Here is a 21,203-nt window from a genome sequence, read left to right on the forward strand (position 1 = left end):
GCCTAGATGTTCTATCTAAGTATCACTGACTAATGGCTAAATTTAAAAATAAGCCTAAGTTTACCCTTTTCTCCCTAAGAAATTGTCAATATCCTAACATAGAATTTCTTTGACTTCTATCCTAATTATCTCGATTTAATTATCAATTCCTTAAATTTATTAGCACACTTTTACTCTTCAAGAGTAAATCTTAAACTCTTCACTTTCAAGATGTCACAATACCTTGAAAATATCCTAAAGTACCAACTTTGTCACGATTGTGTTAACTACCTTCCATTTAGAGTTGACACTCTTTAAACTCATCTAGGATATAGAGAACACATTCTAAGAATCAGAATCTATTGGTGCTCCTTGGATGTTCTAGATATTCACTAGGGATAACTTCCTTTAATACCATCCTAATAACCCTCCTAGGCTTTTTGGAAGCCTTGGTCACATTAGTCTCCTCTTGATTAATTCTAAGGATAACTTCCCTTGTAACATTGACTTGACCTAGACTTGAGATTAGATACATAACTATATAGAACTCTATGATATGAAGACACATTCTTCTTGGCTTTTGGTTTGTATCCCAAACCTTTCTTGTCATTGAATGACTCTTATTCTTCTAAACCTAGGTTTTGCTTCTTAGGCCCTTGGACACTAATTGGCATTTTTTTAAGGGTCTTCTCTAATTTATTAAGCTTTAACCTCAAGACTTGATTTTCTATCCTTAAATCCTCAAATTTAGATTTTCTATTATTTCCTTGGACACTTTTCTTTTTAGGTACGTATTAAACTTGTTTCGATTTCTTGCCTAACCCGTTATCAACCTTTCTAACCTTAGGTACGGTATTCCTAGTATGAAATGACTTGTAATTGTCTTTGGATTTTTCATGCTTTCTATTTTCATGATAAATGGTATTAAAATAATAGAAATTTTTCCTAGCATGCATTTTATGATGATTTAAATAAGTACCATTAACTTATGATACCTTAGACTTGCCCTTGGAAGCTCCCCCTTGGCTTGAACTTTCTTTTTTGACTTTTCTTTGATGCTTCCCCCTTGGACATTGATTTCGGTAGTGCCCCTTTTGATTGTACAAGAAACACATGATGTGCTTCTTGCCCTTTTGTATCTAGGGTTCGACATCTTTTGATTTTTCTTTAACCTTGGGTGCCACTTGACCCTTCTTGGCCAATTTTGGATACTTGCTTTTATAACGTCCATTCTTCATACACTCAAAGCAAATAATATGATCTTTATTTTTACAAATTAAAATTTTTATGCCTTTACTTGTAAGAGTGGCACATTACTCTTCTTCTTTTGACCCGGAGATAGAGGCTTCTTCTTGCTCCAGTGCCAATGATTGAGGCTCCCCTCAATCCTTGAGGTGGATCCTCTTCAATTCCATCCTCGAATATTGAGCATCTCTCAACCTTCGAAGCCTCTTGTTCTTGACCCAATAAGTTTCCCTCTTTGGATTTTGCTTCATTTTGCACCGAGGTTGGATCTTTATGAAGTTTTGCCAATTTACTCCATAGCACCTTGACATCTTGAAACTCTCCAATTTTGCATAAGATGGTGCTTACCAATAGATTAACCAATAATTTGGTTACTTTTTTATCGGTCTTGTATCGCTTGATTTACTTCATGCTCCATTTGCCCTTTGAATCTCTTGGAGCTTCAAAATCCTCCATTAAAGAAAACCATTGCTCTATTTCTATTATAAAGATTTCCAAAGATCGAAGATTTTCTATCCGAATGGTGGAGGTTCCCTAGTGTCGTATCCGAATCCATATCGAAAATCCATTTTACATTGAGCTCCTTGATGATGAGTCTTTGACCATTGAAATTAGAGCTTCACTTCAACGTCTTCTTCTTCCTCTAGCTCATTACTCTATTAGTGATTAGTCCAAGAAGAGCAACCTCACTTTGATACTACTTGTTAGGACATTCTGAAAGCTAGAAGGGGGGTGAATAGCTTTGATCACTTCATCGATGATGATTTATAGTGGATATCTTGAAGTGAAAACTCACAAATGCTAACACTTAGATTTTACTTGATATCCACCTCCTTGAGGTGACTAATCCAAGAATCCACACAGTGCACTCACTTTACTATGAAAGAAACTCCTTCTCGAAAATAATCCAGATGTAAAGAAATCTCGTAAAAGCTCACAACAGGAAAATACAACAAGGAAATGATTACACAATACAATAAACACCTTGCTTGGTCTCTTGTAGCTTGTAAATGCCTCTTGATCATTTGGAAAGTGCAGCAACACTTGTCTTCTAAGGGCTCAAGAACTGGTGGAGAATTTACGAGAGAGATTTAGTTGAAATATCCATGAAAACACTTTTCTAGGGTTCTTCGATGCTTCCCAATCGATTAGGCTCATTCCTAATTGCTTGTCACGTAGGATATGCTCATTCAACCTACAGAATAACTCTTTTTTCAAACCTTAATTGATTGGCGAGTCATCCCAATTAATTCAAAGAGTCTTAATCAATTACCCAATTGATTATGTAACTCTCTATTCACTCGCGAGAATGTCTTAATCAATTAGCCCAATCGATTAAGACTTCTTAATCTATTGCCTTAATCGATTCTTCCTTCTCATGACAAAATACTACCTAATCGATTGACCCAATTGATTAGTAATGGTTGAATCAATTGAGTCAATCGATTCAACCATTATTTTTGTGATTTCTTTTCGCAAAACTCCCAATTAGGCTCTGTCCAATTGATTACCCTAATCAATTGCCTAATTCTAACTTGCTTGATCTAAGTCTAGGGTTTTCTTGCCCAATATATGGTCAACTGTGACCTGCTAGAATTTTCTCACCAAGTGTCCAGTCAACTTTTGACCTACTTAGGCTTTGCTAACTTTTTGTTGGACATCTAATCACCAAGCTAAGTGTGATCCACCTTAATCCACTTAAATTTTTCTCCTGCCTAACTGCAATTAGGACTTTCCTCTTACCAACATGTGGCCCTCCCTAACCCATTTAGATTTTCCTTTACCTAACCACAGTTAGGACTTTTTTCTTTTGCCAACGTGTGGTCCTCGTTGACCCAGTTGGACCTTTTCTTTTCCTAATCCTCGAGTTAGGACTTGTTGTGAAGACCCAATTTTGGTCATGGAGATGGATACTAGTGGATACTATGCTATGTTGTAATGGTATGGTGACCATTCATCTAGTCATGACCTTTCATCTAGCCATGACCCTTCACCTAGCCTCTTAATGGATGGCCCTCCATCTAGCCATGACCTTTCATTTAGCCATGACCCTTCACCTAGCCTCTTAATGGATGACCCTCCATCTAGCCATCTCTTTATATGCCTTGGCCACCCCTTTCATGACTATAAATAGCCAATGCATTGTCTTCCAAAGGCACACTTAAATCCTTTAATCAACACTTTGTGAAATTTGTCTAAACCTCAACTGCATTTTGTGTAAGTTTTTGCCTAAGTTTCGATCAACACGTGTAAGTTCAAGTCTCGTAAAGTTTTTGTCCAAAATCGAAGAAGCTTTTGACCAAGTAAATGGGCTTTTCGTTTTCGATTTTAGTTTTGTACGATCTATGTTTTCTTTTCACTATTGATTATTTTATACTGCTCATTTTATTTTTTTTGAATTCCTAGATGCATTTTCTGAATTCCAAGATGCACTGTTATGACTCAAGTTAGATATGGTAAAAGGAAATTTCTAAGATATGACAAGTTATGTCCCTGATGCGGTGGGTAATAATAACTGATATATGACCTCACCCTTTAGAGGAATTACATATAGGGGGTTGATCAGAAATATAATGGAAAATAAGATGATTAACAATGTTATAAGTATATGTTTTCGATCAAGTTATGTCTCTGCCATGTTTCATGAATTATGTTCCTGTCATGAATTCTAAATGTCTTGTTATGTTTTGTATTATGTCATTATATATTCAATCGACCCCCACTTATTGAGTGTTTTCTGGAGCACTCACCCCCTTACTCCCATCCCTAGATAAAGACAAGGAACAAGTCGAGAAAGAGGGGCAAGAGATGTTTTACGGCTGGTAATGGAGCCCTATTCAAACAATTCTTCCTTTTAGTTCATGTTATGTCTACTTGTATGCTTCCGCTTATCGCTTTTGGATTTTCACTTTGTAAAGACAATATTTTCGTTATATCATTACTGGTTTAGTATTCACTATATGAGGTTTATTGTTTTCGAATATTTATATTTTTTTAGCAACGCTGGTGTCGGTATGCCTAGGTCATGGGGCGTGACACTTGTCTTGCCAACATGCAGTTCTCCTTGACTCACTTGGATTTCCTTTTACTTAATCGTAGTTAGGACTTTTCTTTGCTAACATATGATCCTCCTTGACCCACTTGGATTTTACCTTGTCTAACCTCCAGTTAGGACTTTACCCTTACCTAACCCTCGAGTTAGGACTTTACCTTGCCTAACCACTAGTTAAGACTTTACTAGTCAAGTATCCGGTCCTTCATGACCTACTTGACTTTTTTCTCACATATCATCAAGTATCTGGTCAACCTTGACCTACTTGACCTCTTTCAAATATTTTCCAAAGATTTTGTCTAAAAATTGAAACTCAAGCTCAAACCGACTCGAGCATAATTAAACTAATCAATCTTGACCCGAGAATGATTATACCAATAATCTTCCAACAATCCAACAATCAAAAGTGTTTTCACTTTTGAAACATTGACAACGAGGAAAAAAAATATAATGGTATTACCGGGATTGACCCATTAGTTGCATTATACCAGCGTTATACAATCCTACAATTACTTGTGTTTACACTACATGTAACACGATGAATTAGTAATTTAGTATATATATAAGGTTTATACACTTAAATCAAGATATTGTGAGGACCTTTTATAAAATATCCAAGTAATATAAATGATTGACAAAAGTAAATGAAGCTCAGTCAATATTGATAAGATTCTAGATATATTGAATTTAATGGAAAAGTCTCAGCCTAACTATAAATCATGGTATATTTATGATTTTGGAATTTTAGGTCATTGCTATGTTATAGTTTTGGGTCTACTCAGGTATAACACGTGATTTACTTTTTACATGCAAAGCTCATTTTAAGTATATTTTGTTTGAGAAAAAAATTTGGAAGTTCACCCGCTAATATTGTGATTAAAAATCAACTAGTTGTAGAAAAACATATTAATTGAAAATGAAATTTAATGATGGTTCTTAGTGACTTGCAAATCTAAAACCCTTGAAAAGTTTGAGGAATTTAGAAGCAAAGTGAAAAAGCAATTAAGAGTATTAAAATACTCTGACCGTATCAAAACGGAACCTTTAGAGAATAAGATTTTATCCTAACTGAGTGCACCATATACTCATCAATAAAATGATATCTTAGAAAGGAGAAGCAAGATTTTATTGGATATGATTAGATCTATGCTGGGCTTCTTCACTATCAGTACATCTTTCAGGGATACGACTTATAAATTGCAATATACTTTGTCACTTCTAAATATATCTTTAAACACACTTAGAGTTGTAGAATGATATAAGTCTAATCTAAGACATACTCAAATATGAGGATGTTTGCATATACATGCTTAAGGGCAAAATAGATAAGACAGAACCAAAATGAGAGGCATGCAACTATGTAGTTTATCCAAAAGGAACGAGCAGATATTACTTTTATAGTCCTTGGGATAAAACAATATTTTATAAGTACAAATGCAACCTTTTTAGATGATGAATGTATAAGAGAATGTAAATCAAAGAGTAAGATTCTGTTTTGAAGAGATCCCTAGTTTATGGATTCATACTCAACAAGTTCATTTTGGACTCACTTTTTTACCGTCATTGATTGCTAGTCTTAGTGGGAAAAGAATATAGGTTTCATCTGTTGTGTCTACTAATGTGCTGACAATTGAGATGGTGAAAGATCATACCCCCACTGTTCAATTACTTTTGTGCACTAAAATGGAAAATGATACACATGGTGAACAAGTCATAGTGAGATAATAACAATCAATTTCAACTAACCAAGAGCCTTCACCGTTTAAATGTAACAAAAGAGTTATTTACCAACCCTCCGGTATTGTGGTTGGATAAATCAAAACTATGTGGTGTTGGTTTTGAAGATTCAATATTTAGTGTTAATTTTCAAAGTTGTATCATTGCATTGTTGGTTCGATAAATTAGAATATTATAGTGCTGATTTTGAAGCTTCAACACCATTTTACTGATGATTTTCAAAGTTTAACATCAGTATATTGCTGGGTTCGAAAACAGTGATGTTGGTTTTGAAGGTTCAATATCATTTTAATATTGATTTGCAATATTCAGCTTCGTTATGTATGATTCGAGAAATCAGATGATTCGTGGTGACCACCGATTTTAATTCATTTATTTTAAAACATTAACCGAAAGCGATAAAGGGCAAAGTGTAAAGCGTTCCACCTACCGCTGCGTCTTATCTTCGTTCTCTTTCTAATTACGTAACCACAAATAAATCTGGCGTCCGTACAGATTCCCTGGCGGCTCCAGTGGCCGGAAGGGGACTCGGTCAACGCTTGGATTTGGGCCGGGTCCCAATAGTTTCCAATCGTGCCGGCCCGTAATAACCCATAACCGACAGCCCATCTATCCTCGTCTTCCTCAATAGTCCTCCGTGATCGATCCGTTGCGAGCGTGCAAGAGAGCATTAATGTAGGGAGCACACCAAGCGAAGCCTGCTAGGACCGCCGTCACTCCTTTTCTTCGCCTCCATCGATCCCGAGCCTTCCGCATCAGTTGGACTCTCCTTTCTGTCGATCACTCGCTTTAGGTGCTCTGATTTTTCGCTTTTTGGATCTTCTCTGATCGTACTTGTTATGTTCTTACTTCTCGTCTTGCTGGCTTGTCCACTAATCTTTATGCTTGATCTTGGAATTAATCAATGCCTGCAATTTACACTTATTTGCATGTTTCCTTTTGCTTTCCCTACTTCTTTTAAGCTTGGGGTTGCTCGATAGGGCGAAGGAGTGTTAGTTGCTTCCTTCACCGTTTCAGAATGATCGGGAGTCTCGTCAACAGAAGTCTTGCGTGAGTAATTAGCTTTGGGTGCTTGTGAAGATTTCACATTTCTGCTGCTGAACAAATTCGAGGGAAAATGGCACGTTTTGACTGCCCGCTGTTAATTTCTGTTGACAGGTTGATTCTTGGATATGCATACCCCGCTTACGAATGCTTCAAGATCGTAGAGTTAAACAAGCCGGACATAGAGCAGCTTCTTTTTTGGTGCCAGTACTGGTGTGTTCATGTTGCTTGTTATGTGAAGGGTGATCAGGTGCTGGTTTTTTTTAGTCATTTATAAGTTCTCAAGCTAAATAAGAAATTTATGATCTATTTGTAGGATTTTAGTTGCTGTTCTGACTGTTCTTGAAAGAGTGGGGGACAATTTTATTTCATGGTATGATCTTTTATAACCCCTTTTCTTACACTTACTTCTCAGTCTTGTGGTTCTATATGATGAATCTCGTCTCCCATTTTTCAAGGATACCTATGTATGGTGAAGCAAAGTTGGCATTCTTTGTGTATCTTTGGTGTCCTAGAACAAAGGTATATCCCAGAACTGCTACATTGCATGTTTTATTTTGCGGACAATTTGGAGGAGAATAAAATTTCAATCATGAGCAGGGGACAACATATATTTATGAAACCTTCTTTCAACCATACATGTCAAAGCATGAGAAAGAGATAGATCAAAACTTACTTGAGCTGAGAACAAGGGTTGGGGATTTTGCCATCCTTTACTTTCAGAAGGTTGCAAACTATGGCCAGACAAGGTTTTTTGAGATCCTACAGTATGCCACATCACAATCAGCCTCACAGCCATCCAAGGCTTGTCCTGTTGAGGTACTAATTAATCAATCTAGATAAATTTTTTTTCTTTTCCTTCCTGATTTCTATTCTGTCTCAAGTGTAATGCAAACCTCATCAGAGATAGCATTCAATTTCTTTAAAGAACTAGTTTGTCTTTATTGCATACAAATTCCTATAGTAACTGGTGCAAGTAGTTGACCTTGTATTGTTAGGGTGTTCATATTTGCTTTTGCTAGTGAATATTTTGATAAAATGGAGAAAATTATAGTCTCAACGAAAGTGCTATTAATGAATAATTGTACCCTTTACCATTATAATTCTAAGGAACCAGTATTATTGGATAGTGCTGCACTTTTTGTATTCTTGTTTCACTCATATGATGTCAATGTACCCCCTTGGGGAATGGTTGATATGTAGAAGAAAAATAGACAATTCAAAAATTAAATTTTATTAAAAGTTGTCAAAGTCGTTGATTTTTTAATTTGTTAAATTTTTTGAAGAGTCAGTCAAATTTTATTAGGATAATTAGGGTTTTATTAAAAGTTATCTAAGTCGTTAATTTTTATAATTAGGAACTTTTAAAAAAGTTATTTAGTTTTTTAAAAAAAAATATTAGGTTTTTATTTGAATAATTAAGGTTTTTATTTGGATAATTAAGGTTTTATTTAAAAAAGTCTGTTATTTTATACAGAATAACTCATTATCAAACTATAAAAAGGCAATGTATCTCATATAATAAAAAGCTTAGAGGCAATACAATTTTTAAATTTTTTATTCGGGTGAGAATTGATAACTTTCCTCTAGGTGACGATTATATCTTTATCCTTCCGCTTTGCTATGGAACCGAATTCCTAATTCAGTGTTCAACACCTTCCCATCCCTCTTACCATTATTATTTCTTCCCACCATTACTTTTCTTTCCCCCACAATCATCATCTCCATTGCTATCATACTTTCATTTATTGTTATTATTATTCACTACGCCCTATTCCTCCTTTGCACAATCATTTATTCCTTTTTTTTTTTTGGCTACTAATGCCTTATCATTGAGTAGTGTTCTGCTTCATATTCTCCATCATCACTTTTATTGAGATTTTCTTCTCTCATGATCAGTAGATATTTCTTCCACCACCCTTTACACATTTATTGTTATCTCCATCTTTTACCGTTTTATTCCACCACCAATATTAATTCCTAATTCTTATCCATTCTTGTGTTCTAACCAGTTCCCCGTGCCTATTATCATCTTCGCATGTCATCATCATTCATCATCACCTTTCAATCACCATCACTTTCATCATTTTTGTTTTCTCATGACAACCACCGCCTATAAAATAGGAGATCACAAGTAGAGAGAGCTTTCCTGTGAACTTCAAAGTGCAAATTCTTTACAAGAAGGCTCACGTCAATTAGGTAACATTGTTCCTTCTTTGAAAATTATTATTGTTTAATTGAGTAGGATAGTTACTTCTTGTGCATTATCTAATTTTCTCATTATTCCAGTCTATTTTATTATCATTTTGTTACCTATCTATTTTGACATTATTTCTTGATTGTTTTATTTCTACTTGTTTCATCAACGTTCATTTAATTTCCTACTTATTTTCTTAAACTACTGTGCATCTCAAGTTTATAATAAAAACCTCACTATCAAAGAGGTGCATACTAGATTACTTTTGGAAGCCAAGCTTAAAACCCATCGATTTAGAGTGGAAGACCTAAAACAGTTTAAAACTCATAACAAACTGGTAAAGGACACGAGTCCCAAGCTTGCAAATCACATATCACACATAGCTCAACAATCACCCACGTATCTTTCAATTGGTCATTGACAAAATAGACCATTTTCAGGGCTCTTAAACACAACCTAAGTTTTAGACCTAGACCTAAATTTGAAATTAGACCAGAAAAAGATATTACCCGCCGAATCAAACTAAATGTCCCTAATTTTGATGGTTGGCTAAATCCAAATGCATTTCTCGATTGGATTGCTGAGGTTGAGGATTACTGTACAGTATGATTGAAATTGAACGAGTGTGATTTGCAAAATTTTAACTCGTAGATTCGACGAAGACATATGTGCAGAGTATTCAAGATCAAGATATTGCAAATGAGGAAGAATCAATCACACATTGGGTAGATATAAAATGAATTCTATATAGAAAATATGTTCCACCGTACTTTAGAAAATAACAGTACAATATGTGGATCAAAATATAAACTAATCAAACATAAGCGTAGATTCTAGGCAAATTTGAAAACTCACGAATACTTTGTAAATCTCAAATTAGACCCTAGTGAAACCCATATTCACTCCATTTAAGGACTGAGACCTAAGATTCAAAGACAACTAAAATTATTTGCCCCAACTTTAATTGAAGAGACTTGCCAAAAAGGCTAAAGAGATTGAGCACTTTGTGAAACCCCTTTATATGCATTCATTAGACTCCTCAACAAGTAAAACGCCACCACAATCTAACAAGCCGCTTAGCCTGTCTCATCTTAGTTCTGTCATCAAGTGAACAAAAACAAATACAGAAGTGATTAGGAAAACACAACAGCAAAACATAGCCCAAACCTAATCCTCTCACTAAAGCGACCCAACCTTTGAAACAACTCTGCCATCTTCTCATACAATGCACATTTGAAAAAAAAAAAAATAGATGGTATCATTAGTGACCCACAACATTAAATTAGGCCTTATGAAACTCGAGAACATAACTTGCACAAAGTTACCTTATACATCCCCACATATGCATATGACCAACAGCACCAAAGATCTGATCCTCAGATCTCAATTGTCTAACCTACCACTTATTGAATTCTCTCACAACAACTCGATAAGCCAATCTACTGATCATAATACATTCAAAATCCAGTTGAAAGCTTGTCAACCTATTAATCTGTCTCCCTTACCTATTATTTTTTATTTATCTCAATCAGTAGAGTTTTACTAAGCACAATAGACAGACCTGTGTTGATGTTAGGAGAAATGTTGCATCGAGTAATGAGGCTTATAAATTTCAACGTAATACACATCGTAGATTTAAGGAACATAATGTAGGGGACTATATGCTTGTTCCACATTCACCTCAAGTTTCCTTAAAAACTCCTCAAAAAAGCTTCATGACCCCTCTTTTGATCCCTTCCAACTTATGAGAAAAAATAGTACTAATGCATATGTCATTTAAATATTATTTTAATTTTCAACATTGAGGACTTACTATATATTGGGGAACATTTAAGCCTTTCTCATTATTTGTTGAATTGCCTATAAGTCGCATACCGTTAGTGTTGACTCCTACACTCATTAATGACTCAACATTCTCATCCTACTAGCCCGAGTTATCAAAGATATTGTTCCATATACTCAAAAAAAAGACGATTTAAGAAGAAAAGTCAACAATTCGCCAAGAGTCAAGTCCTCCTCAATGGAGGAGAATAATGCAAACATAGAATCATATTGGCCTTAAAAAGGCAATAATTAATGAAATAAACTAACGGCTGAATTTGGCTAAAAAGGCACCTCCTCTTCACAACTATTTCGTCTTCCCACACACATGACCAAGTAAGGAAACACAGTGGCATAAAAAATGAAATGATGGAAGAAATAAATCAATAACTCTTGACTCTACTAAAAAAATGCCTCGGCTTTAGAACTGCTCTACCTTCTTATTTGATAGAGTCAAGTTCTCTTCAGTTGAAGAGAATAATACAGTCAAGAATTTCGTTCTAAGTCATTAATTTTTATAATTTTTTAAAACTTTTTGAAAGAGTCAATCAAGTTTTATTAAGATAATTAAGGTTTTATTAAAATTTATGTCATTAATTTTTATAATTAGTTGGAACTTTTAAAAAAGTTATTAGTTTTTTTAGAAATGTTTTTATTAGGATATTAGGGTTTTATTTAAAAAGTCTATTATTTTATAAAGAATAGGTCATATTACGGTGGCAAAAAGACGATTCGCTCACCCTAGCACCTCCCGTTCTCAAGCCAACACGGAAAAGGTAAATCACGGGTGACTGCTAGCCTTGGTAGTTGAATAGCATGGGGGAGGGTAGGCACCTAGCTACTAGTCAGGATTTGACCCCTGACCTCATGGTGGCAAAACCACCATGCGCTAGCCAATTGTCCATCCCGAGGGGACTAGATTAAGTCATATTATCAAACTATAAGAAGTGGTCAGGCACCCATATAATAGAAAAGTTTGGAGTTAATAAAATTTGTAATTTCCTTATCTTTGAGTGAGAATCGTCAAATTTCCTCTAGATGAGGATCATGGTTTTATCCTTCCGTTGTACTGCATCACAACATACAAGTTTAGGAGCACCAGCTCTATGTGAAAATGAAACCTGAGGAATGCTCATGCAAAAGATAGCAAAGGCAATATAAGAGTTGAATAACTTTAACTAGATACAAACATCATCAGGACATGAACAATTAACTAGGAATTTTCATGTAACGTTAAATCTAGCTCAACCATAATTGCCTAAGTGCATTCAATCTTCTAAAACTTTATAACAACTTAGTCTCTGTGCATAACATGTAAATTTAGTTAAAGTACACTTGTTGTTGGACTTTTTGGTAAGCTGACATATTATACATAAAAGGGCAGCCTGATGCACGAAGCTCCCGCCAATGTTGGTCAGGGGAAGGGTCGAACGATCTATTGAATGCAACTTCACCCTGCTTTGTAAGAGGTTATTTTCACAACTCGAATATCACAAGGTCACATGACAATAACTTTATCATTGCTTCAAGGCTTCCCTTACTACATATTATATATAATTGAACAAAAATCAAAAAGGGCCTATCTTTTAATGGAATCCTCAAGAGGGCACTCCTTTTTCATTTATTATCAAAATAATGTTTCGTATCGCCTTAGCCCATTTTTATTCTCAAAAATACCCTTGTTTTAGCGCTTCATAGTTGTAGCAGCTAAAATTACATAACTGCTACAACTACACAATTGTAGCAGCTAGTATTATGTAGTTGCTACAGCTACACAATTGTAGCAGCTAAATCTTATAATTGTTACAACTGTGTAGCAGAACTATGATTTCATAGCTGCTACTACATAATGTTAACTCGAGATAAGTGTATGTTGTAGAAGCTACGATTTGTAGCTGCTACAATATAATGATCATCAGTGTTGATTAGAGATCAAGTGTCCATATTGTAGTAGCACTAAATTATAGTTGCTACAATATAGTTTTACTAATGTTGACTATACTTGAATTGTCTATGTTGTAACAGCTATGAATCATAGCTACTACAATAGTGCCGAACAAGAGTATTTTCAGGAACAAAAATGAGCTGAGACCGGATGGAGCATTGTTTTGATGATAAATGGAAAAGGGACACATTTGTCATGATTCTAATAAAAAGGGACCTTTTGTTTTTTGCCCTATATAATTCACTTATCTTGCCCCTCTGCTTGCTTGGTGTGGCATGAAGCCTAATTGTAGTTAGACCTCACCCTACTTCAATAAGGCTTTATCATCTCCACTGATGAAGAAGTGGGCGAGCAAAACCTTGCCAGAGCTTCCACCTTTCTTAACGCTACAATTTCATTTCCTCTTTTGCTTCCCCTGTTTAGATGGCTTTGTTTATATTTTGCAGGTCTTTTGCTTCCCCTGTGAATTACACCAAACCATTTATATGGATTGCTGATCTTTTCTGTTGAATATTTTAAGTTAGTGGTGGAATGCTTTAAACAGTCTGCCAGATTTTTCAAAGTTTGGGCCATAAATAGTGAAACTTGGAAGTATGATTAATCTCATTCAGTCCTATGGTTTTGCACTCATTTGTCATTGTGGTTTGTCACTTTATGCCCTCTTTATTATCTCTGAATGAACACAACTAAAAAAACTTTTAGCAGGCTTATTTTAATCCCACACTTCTGAAATCATATAGACGTTCAGGTTATTTTGTTCTTAATAGAGCTATAGTAGTCAGGATCTCAATTTCATTTCCGCTATACTTTTGATGGTACATAAATCAATGAAAATCATATAGAACAGCCTGAACTGGTATTCAACCAATAGAAGGGATATTGACTCCATGAGCATCATTGTTAGCTAATCGCTTATTTTGAAAAGTTCGATTTGTTAGGAAAAATATGGTTCTATACTTTATATTCCTAACACTCCCACGTGTGAGTGGACGAATTGAACTAGCACAAGTCCAACACATAGATTCATCTTAGTAGGGGACATATTATTGACACTAAAGGGAATTGAACAGGAGTCTATGCTTTGGCACCATGTTAAAGTTAAATGGCTGACAACTTATATTAAAGCTTAAGTTGTTAGGAAAGAGATTGGATTATAATCTGTATAATTAACAACCATAAGTTTTGGCCATCAAAAATGTGTGGCTATTACCCTAGGAATGACAAATTTAAAATTGAATTCTTAAAAGATTCCAATTCATGCATGATGAATGACATATTTAAGTTCATCTATCCTTCTTTACTCATGTCAAACACTTGACATCTGTTATGACCACTCTGAGTTGAATGCCGAACCACCATTATTCCCGGATTATAAACAGTTGTTGGATGATCATACTTTAGTCCAATTAATATAGGTTGAATCCCAGTTTTCTTCTCTCTTTAGATTCATAAAATCAGCATGCAAACGGAGTTATCATAGTGAACAGTATGCTTGAGTGGGTTTAGAGTTCTTGGAGGTTAGCAAGGTATTCTCTGATCTAATCATGGTCACTTCTTCTAATCATACTTTTTCCCTGCAATGGACGACTTCTATATTAATCTTTTTATCGTCCTCTCCATTGTATCACCTTTTACTTAATACATCCCTTTTTTAGTTGGATTTGCTCTTTTTTTTTTCTCATATTCAACGTTGCTTCTCTTGTCCCTACCTGAAACCCTGCATTATCTTGGATACTTTAGGTGGTTTGGAGGTTTTCTTGACTAGGTCATTAACCAAAACTGCATAGGTCAAACAGCTATAATAGTCTATTTTCACAATTGCATCCATCCAATAAGCGTGAGTTTGTATCCGTACATCTAAGCATGCATCCTCATTCTCTAATCACCTTTATGTTCCTACTGAGGTCATGTCATCAATCCTGATATCCACCTTATCTTTCAGCTGTTTGGAGGTGGGGCTTTGCCACTAGTTCGAGTTACAATGCAAGTCTAGCTCAAACAAGTCATTGCTTGGACAACTGTGAGTCGATGCATAGGACAAATCAGTTGTCACAAAGTTTCTAATTGGATAGGGAAAAACAAATTTTATCACCGCAAAAAAAAGTGAACCATCTATTAAAACAATCTCCTAATTCCACCTTTGATGGAGAATGAGGACAAGAGCTTTAATGGCTCATGAACCTATAAAGGGCCCCAGCATAGCCCTAACAAAGTTGAGCATCAGAGTCTTTCTATACAGCTTTCTCTTTATCTTGCAAGGTGAATACTGTTATAAACCTAAATGTAAATATCATCAATATCTTCTAGATAGTTAGGGTGGACTTTTCAGGTCTTGGAGGAAACAATTGTGCAGTTTGAGTGGAATCGAACTGCACATCCAGGCAGAGAGAACAGAAAACCTAGGCCTTGTTTGCTTCAGAAAATTTTGTCTGTTTTTTGTGTGTTTTTTAGAACATAAAATTTAAAAGCTAAAAAGAGATGGATAATGAATATTTAGCATTGATTTTGTTGACGTGTTTAAATTTAGTAGAGGTGAATGGTGCAATAAATAATTAGTTTTTTCTTTCTAATTTTTTATTTTTTTTAAAAAATGCAAATTTTGAAATATAAAATTTTTACAAACCAAAAGAGGTCTATGTTAAAGTTGACTAGCTGTTCATTCTAAAAGATTGAGGCATTAGGAAAGAGATTAATTTATACATATTTATATCCTTAATAATTAGGTCAATGCTACAGGCATATTAAGATGAGTAAAATTTGGAGTTATCATATTAGTTGTAGTATACATTAAATTATAAGATGGGCCACATGCTTTTTCGGGGAAATGTTTAAGTGCTTCTCTGCAGTAACTAAATTTGTTACTTCCTCAACAGTAAAATTTGTAGTGTGTTGGCCATTCTTTTTTTACATGGTTATAGGCCATAAAAATCAAAAGCTAGTCTTGAACAATTGGAAAAGGTGTGTACTTGATAGATGTAAAGCTGCTAAACAATTAATTGAATGCTTGATCTAATTTAATCCTGGATTTTCAGTTAGATTATGCAGCTTAAAATCTCTGTTGATTTAAATTGCACATGCACAATTGATCATCTGATCATAACTGAATGAGCCTCTATCGTATTGCGTTTTGCAGCGATCACAGACAGAAAAGATAGCACTGGGACAGGCACTGTCTCAACAAATTCCTCGAACAAAATCAACATCAGCTAGTGCTGGTGAGCCAGCGGAGCAAGCTAAGCAACCCAGCAGAGTATCATCCAGCCCCACCAGAATCCAACGTCAGGAACCAGTAAAGACAGATATTCCTCATCCGTCAGAGGCAACTGCCAAAGTTCCATCATCATTGAGTCAATCAAACACCGAAACTACTACCCTTCAAGTAGCCATAGGTGAAAAGGAAACACAACAGGTTGCAATTGCCAAACAAAATGGCAATGAAAAAGAAAAGCAAGATCAGAGTCCTGTTGAAGAGACACCTATAGAGGGGGCTATACGTGTGACTCGTGCTAGGTTGAGAAATCGAGCTGCTACTTCTGGTTCATCTGCTTGCTAGAAGTATAGCTTGATTTCACATTAACATTGGGAATTCATTTGACTGGGACGATTTTGAGACAATCTCAGATGAGATTGTAAATAACTCTCGAAACCTTGTTAGACTGCTTGTTGGAACTGGAAACTTCTCGTTGATTGTTTTAATGTCAGATGGTTAGTAACTGCATTTGAACAAGTTCATGATTCTCTGAAGATTGTAGGAAAGAATGAAATCTGGAAATGAATTTTCTGATTGAAATGTATGGCCGAAGAAAATAGCTGTAGGGAATCGAACTTTGAATTAATTAGTATCTCTTGTGTGGTAATAGAGAAATTGTGAATGAATCAGAATTTAATTCCTTGAGAATTTCTTACGCTAGACTTTAAATATTTTGAATAGTATTGTGAATTTAAATTCCTATTTAATTTGATAAAATGTTGGGTTTTTTTTAGTTCAGCTATATCAATAAAAATGATCAAAATTTAAAAGGTTGCCCCTCAGTTTATAAAATTTACGATCAAAAGAGCAATCCTTGTATTTTTTCAAATTTACACTTCTCCTTGTATTTTGTCAAATTTACACTTTACGCCACTTTGGATCTACTAAAACTTCTAAACCCTTTGCCAACCTTGCTTAAAAAATTTGCCTCCCCATGTTCGCCCCTACATATAGGCGAGTTGGTACTTGAATGGCAAAGTTGCTCAATTGGGTAAGGATTGATTCTCATGGGATTTCAATTGGGTAAGGATTGATTCTCATGGGATTTATTTTCTTGAAGATTAAATGCCTTCCCATCTTAGAGATCGTTTAATATTGTGATTTATCTCCCTTCATTTTCTTACGGGACTAATGATGAGGGAGGTCCTGAATGAACAAAATCATCTTTTGTTTATCATCTTTTGTTTTATTGTTACTAAATTTCGTCAATAGTCTTAATTTATTGTCCTTTTTTAACATCAACTATTCTGTTCGAACTGACTAATCTTATAGATGATCGGTCTGATCCTATAAAAATTTTCTACCAACTATCAGAAAAAATTCGAAAGTGCTTGCAACATGAGACTCAGTAGCCCAACATCCCAGATTTGTGATCCCACTGGAGGAAATACTTGGGAGACTACATGAGCATCCTACCACTACACACTACACGATAGCCTAGGGCCTACCTATTGCCCATTGTGTTTCTATGATTCTTGTAATTCCAACTATTGCTTGATAAAATTCTCTCTAGCGCTCGACAAGTTTAAATATGTAATCTCCAAGAGAAACAGCTCGATACTATGAACAATTCATTAAATGCTAGTGCAAAATGTTAAGAGTTCTATGCCTAGGGTTTTCCTTCTTCACAAGCACTTTTTGAGGTTATGCTTCTCTTATACTTTGTTTAGGTTTATTGCTTAATTACCTTGAAACTGATAAAGCAATTCCATTTCGGGCATCATAGCAATCAAAATTCGTTTTTTTTTTTCATAAGCAATGTCATTCCACTTCCAAGTTAGTTACATTCCAACATTTAATTAATACATTCTAAATATTGACATTCTTTAGATGATACTATTATTTATATTTAATTATAATAATTAAATTGTCATCATTTATTTAAGAGATAAATCTATTAATTATTATACTTATCATCACATAAAATAAATACTAATGAATGACCCATGTTTATCATTGGAGCAAAGAATATTACTCATTACAAATAGTTCAGTATCGTTAATCCCGATAAAATATAGATAGGTAAATCATATAAAATATTTTATGTTAACACAATGATCCTTTATATGAAGAAGATCAGACATCCAAGAAGATATTTTGTATTCATTAAAAATTAACTTCAGACGAATACGCTCACCTCCAGTGTCCCCGCTAACCCGTCCCAATGCCAATACGAAGGAGATAAATCACGGGCGGTTACTAACCTTTGGAATAGTGACTAGCACATAAAGGAAATATTTATCTCAACTCTACCGAGATTCGAACCTCAGACCTCACCTCATGTGTTAGTCACTAGACCATATTATCATGTTTCTTTGGATGGTCAAATACAACAGTAAAAGAGGTTAAACTCATAATTTTTACTTTTTTTAATATTTATTTTCATCATTTATAGTTATTGTTGTTTCACTTTAAATTCTTTTGGCAACCGTTATTCCACATATATTATTTAATAGGAAAGCATAGAAGTATCATCGAAAAGAAAAGGATGAGGAGAGAAGAGGAGAGAATGCGAAGAGATATATATAACTTTTAAGTCCTAAAAATTTTACTAAATCAACTAAATATGACTATACTAGATTATCCTAAATTAAACATTGGTTCAACTCAAAATTTATCAAAATGAATATAAATCAAGCTCAATTTGAGCCCATATGATATTAGTCATCAAGTCTACTCAATGAGTGTCACCTACATTTAGAATGACTAAGTCAACCCTTAAATTTAAAATATTGATTCTGTTCATTTTAATTGATGGTTTAAAATATAAATTTAAATGCGATAATAGTTAATATTTAATAGACTTACACTTATCAAAATTGAAAAGTAAAAAATAGAATGACACCAAAGATTCCAAAGAACATAATAAAAAGGTTTAGCTCAAGAAGTTTCAATGAAAGCAACATCGAGTGCTACTCTGTGAACTTTAAATAATTTAAATTTAGTTTTTTATCGAATCACATAACATAGAGCATCCACATTAACTATCCTATCCAAAGATTTTACCTTAAATTTGGATAGAGTAACTAAAAATCCTCTGCATCAGTTACCCTATCCATTCCCTAAATTTAGATTTGATGAATAGTGATTCTCTAAATTTAGGGAATGCAACCTCTATCTTAAAAATAAAATAATATTTCTTTTTAATCTCTCTCCTTCCACTCAATCTCTCTCCTTCCACTCATTTCATAAATATAATAATAAAAAATAGAAGAAAGAGAAGAAAATAATAAAAAAAAATTAAGGATGATGGAAATTTTAGGGTATTTGATGTAGTGTGTAGTGAAAAGTGATTATCTAAATTTAATAAAATGGGTCATTTACCCTAAATTTTAGATATAGTAATAAAGACACTGATGTGGATGCTCTAACTTTGTCAAATACCTAAATTATATACCCTACTTTCAAAATCACTAAATCATATACCCAATACTTATTTTACTCCTTTGTATTTTTCCCAATCTATTGCTATAGTGTAACAAACGATTGGGTTAATTTTTTATTTTTAAATACAATGATTTATTTTAAAAGATAGATTTTGTAAGATACGACAAATTAAATAATAAGTATTATTAGAGGAATAACTTTATTGGATTTTTTTAAGAATTTTTAGAAATTTTTCGAGATTTAAACGGAGTCCATATCACGCATTTAAGGGGATGAATTAATTAGGCTTAGGAAAAGTCTGTTTGGATTACCCAATTAAAGTGGAGTTGATTGAGGAATTTGATTAAACCCTAGCTATCGCTACAGTACCCCTAATCACTTGTACGCTCTCTCCTCTTCCTTTCTTCTCCAATCTCTCTGCTCGACGCTTCTTCCTCGATGCCACAAGGAAATCGATTTCATCAACGTCGTTCAGTCCATCACCGACCGAGCTTTCCTCCTCCTTCACCAATCGCTTAATTCTCTCTGGCGATTGTCCTTCTCCCAGAGTTGTTGCCGTGCAGGCGGATCGTCAGCCAAGGGAGGGGGGAGGCTGAACCCTAGCATCAGATCCCCCTCACCTCAACTTCTTCTTCATCTGCCGACCATCGATCCTGCCATCATCGACGCCGATGATGGCCTTAACGCACTGACCTTCGCTAGAGCAAGTCGCAACCAGCTCCACGGCGGCCACGGTCTGCCACCGATAGATCCACTGTCGCCCTACCATGGCCACCACTCGAGGTCCTTATGTCGTCGCTGCCCCTCTGCTCTGGTTCACCACCACAGCAACCACCATTTGAGTGAGAGTCACCGATCGCCATAACTTGCTGCTAGATCAGCGAACAACCACTGGAGAAGAAGAGGGAGAAATGGATAATGAATCCCTTAACCTAAGCTTTGTTGATCTATGATCAGTGGTGATTTAGGGTTATTTGATTTGGAGGGCAGCACCTACACCTAACTCCGAGCATACCATTCTCTCATCGGATCTGAGGGGAGAGCTTTACTTCTATTGCTGTGGCGATTGGATTTCTTCGTCAAGCGGTGAATCAGATTTGGGTAAGCTGAGAAGGTAATTTCGCATATGAACTAGATTTGATTTTAGTTGTGAAATGGTTAGGGTGTCCTAATTATATTTAGTTGTGATATGTTGCTTGAGTGGATTTGAGTTTGTGTGTGATTATCATGTGGATGGATTGTTATTGAGATGAATGTTTATGGTTGATTTAGAGGAGTACATGATTGTTAATAGAATCATTAGATTGATATCATGATTAGTAGTGATGGGTTGATTTATATAGTTTCTTGTTTGGCAGTATTGAATGGATTGTAATTAAGAGATTCATCGATGAGAGTAATTGAAGTTAATCATTAATTAGGATAATTAATGATCATTTGATTAGAGTTTTCCCTAATTAATTTGGGTTTGGGTTTAGCTAGTTGTTGCATACGTAATTAGCTAAATTGTTCAACCTGAGATTTGCAGGACATTGATTTGAGACAA

The 21,203-nt window shown here is 34.9% G+C and overlaps 1 protein-coding gene across 1 annotated transcript; it reads left to right on the plus strand.

Annotated features, from left to right (window-relative positions):
* Nucleotides 1-6,656: 6,656 nt before the first annotated feature.
* LOC121969743 (putative HVA22-like protein g) lies at nt 6,657-16,877 on the plus strand. The gene is made up of 7 exons (XM_042519975.1): nt 6,657-6,806; nt 6,994-7,063; nt 7,172-7,270; nt 7,374-7,430; nt 7,516-7,579; nt 7,658-7,876; nt 16,154-16,877. The coding sequence occupies exons 2-7, from the start codon at nt 7,032-7,034 to the stop codon at nt 16,571-16,573; spliced, it is 891 nt and encodes a 296-aa protein (XP_042375909.1). The 5' UTR covers nt 6,657-6,806; nt 6,994-7,031; the 3' UTR covers nt 16,574-16,877.
* Nucleotides 16,878-21,203: the final 4,326 nt, after the last annotated feature.

Source organism: Zingiber officinale, chromosome 4A (assembly GCF_018446385.1).
Source record: "Zingiber officinale cultivar Zhangliang chromosome 4A, Zo_v1.1, whole genome shotgun sequence".
Classification (NCBI taxonomy): Eukaryota; Viridiplantae; Streptophyta; class Magnoliopsida; order Zingiberales; family Zingiberaceae; genus Zingiber; species Zingiber officinale.

Coding starts and splice junctions, on each gene's coding strand:
- LOC121969743 (XM_042519975.1), top strand. CDS start 7,032: ATGATCGGGAGTCTCGTCAACAGAAGTCTTGC. Junction 7,064..7,171: donor CTCGTCAACAGAAGTCTTGC/GTGAGTAATTAG, acceptor TTCTGTTGACAG/GTTGATTCTTGGATATGCAT. Junction 7,580..7,657: donor TTTGGTGTCCTAGAACAAAG/GTATATCCCAGA, acceptor AATCATGAGCAG/GGGACAACATATATTTATGA.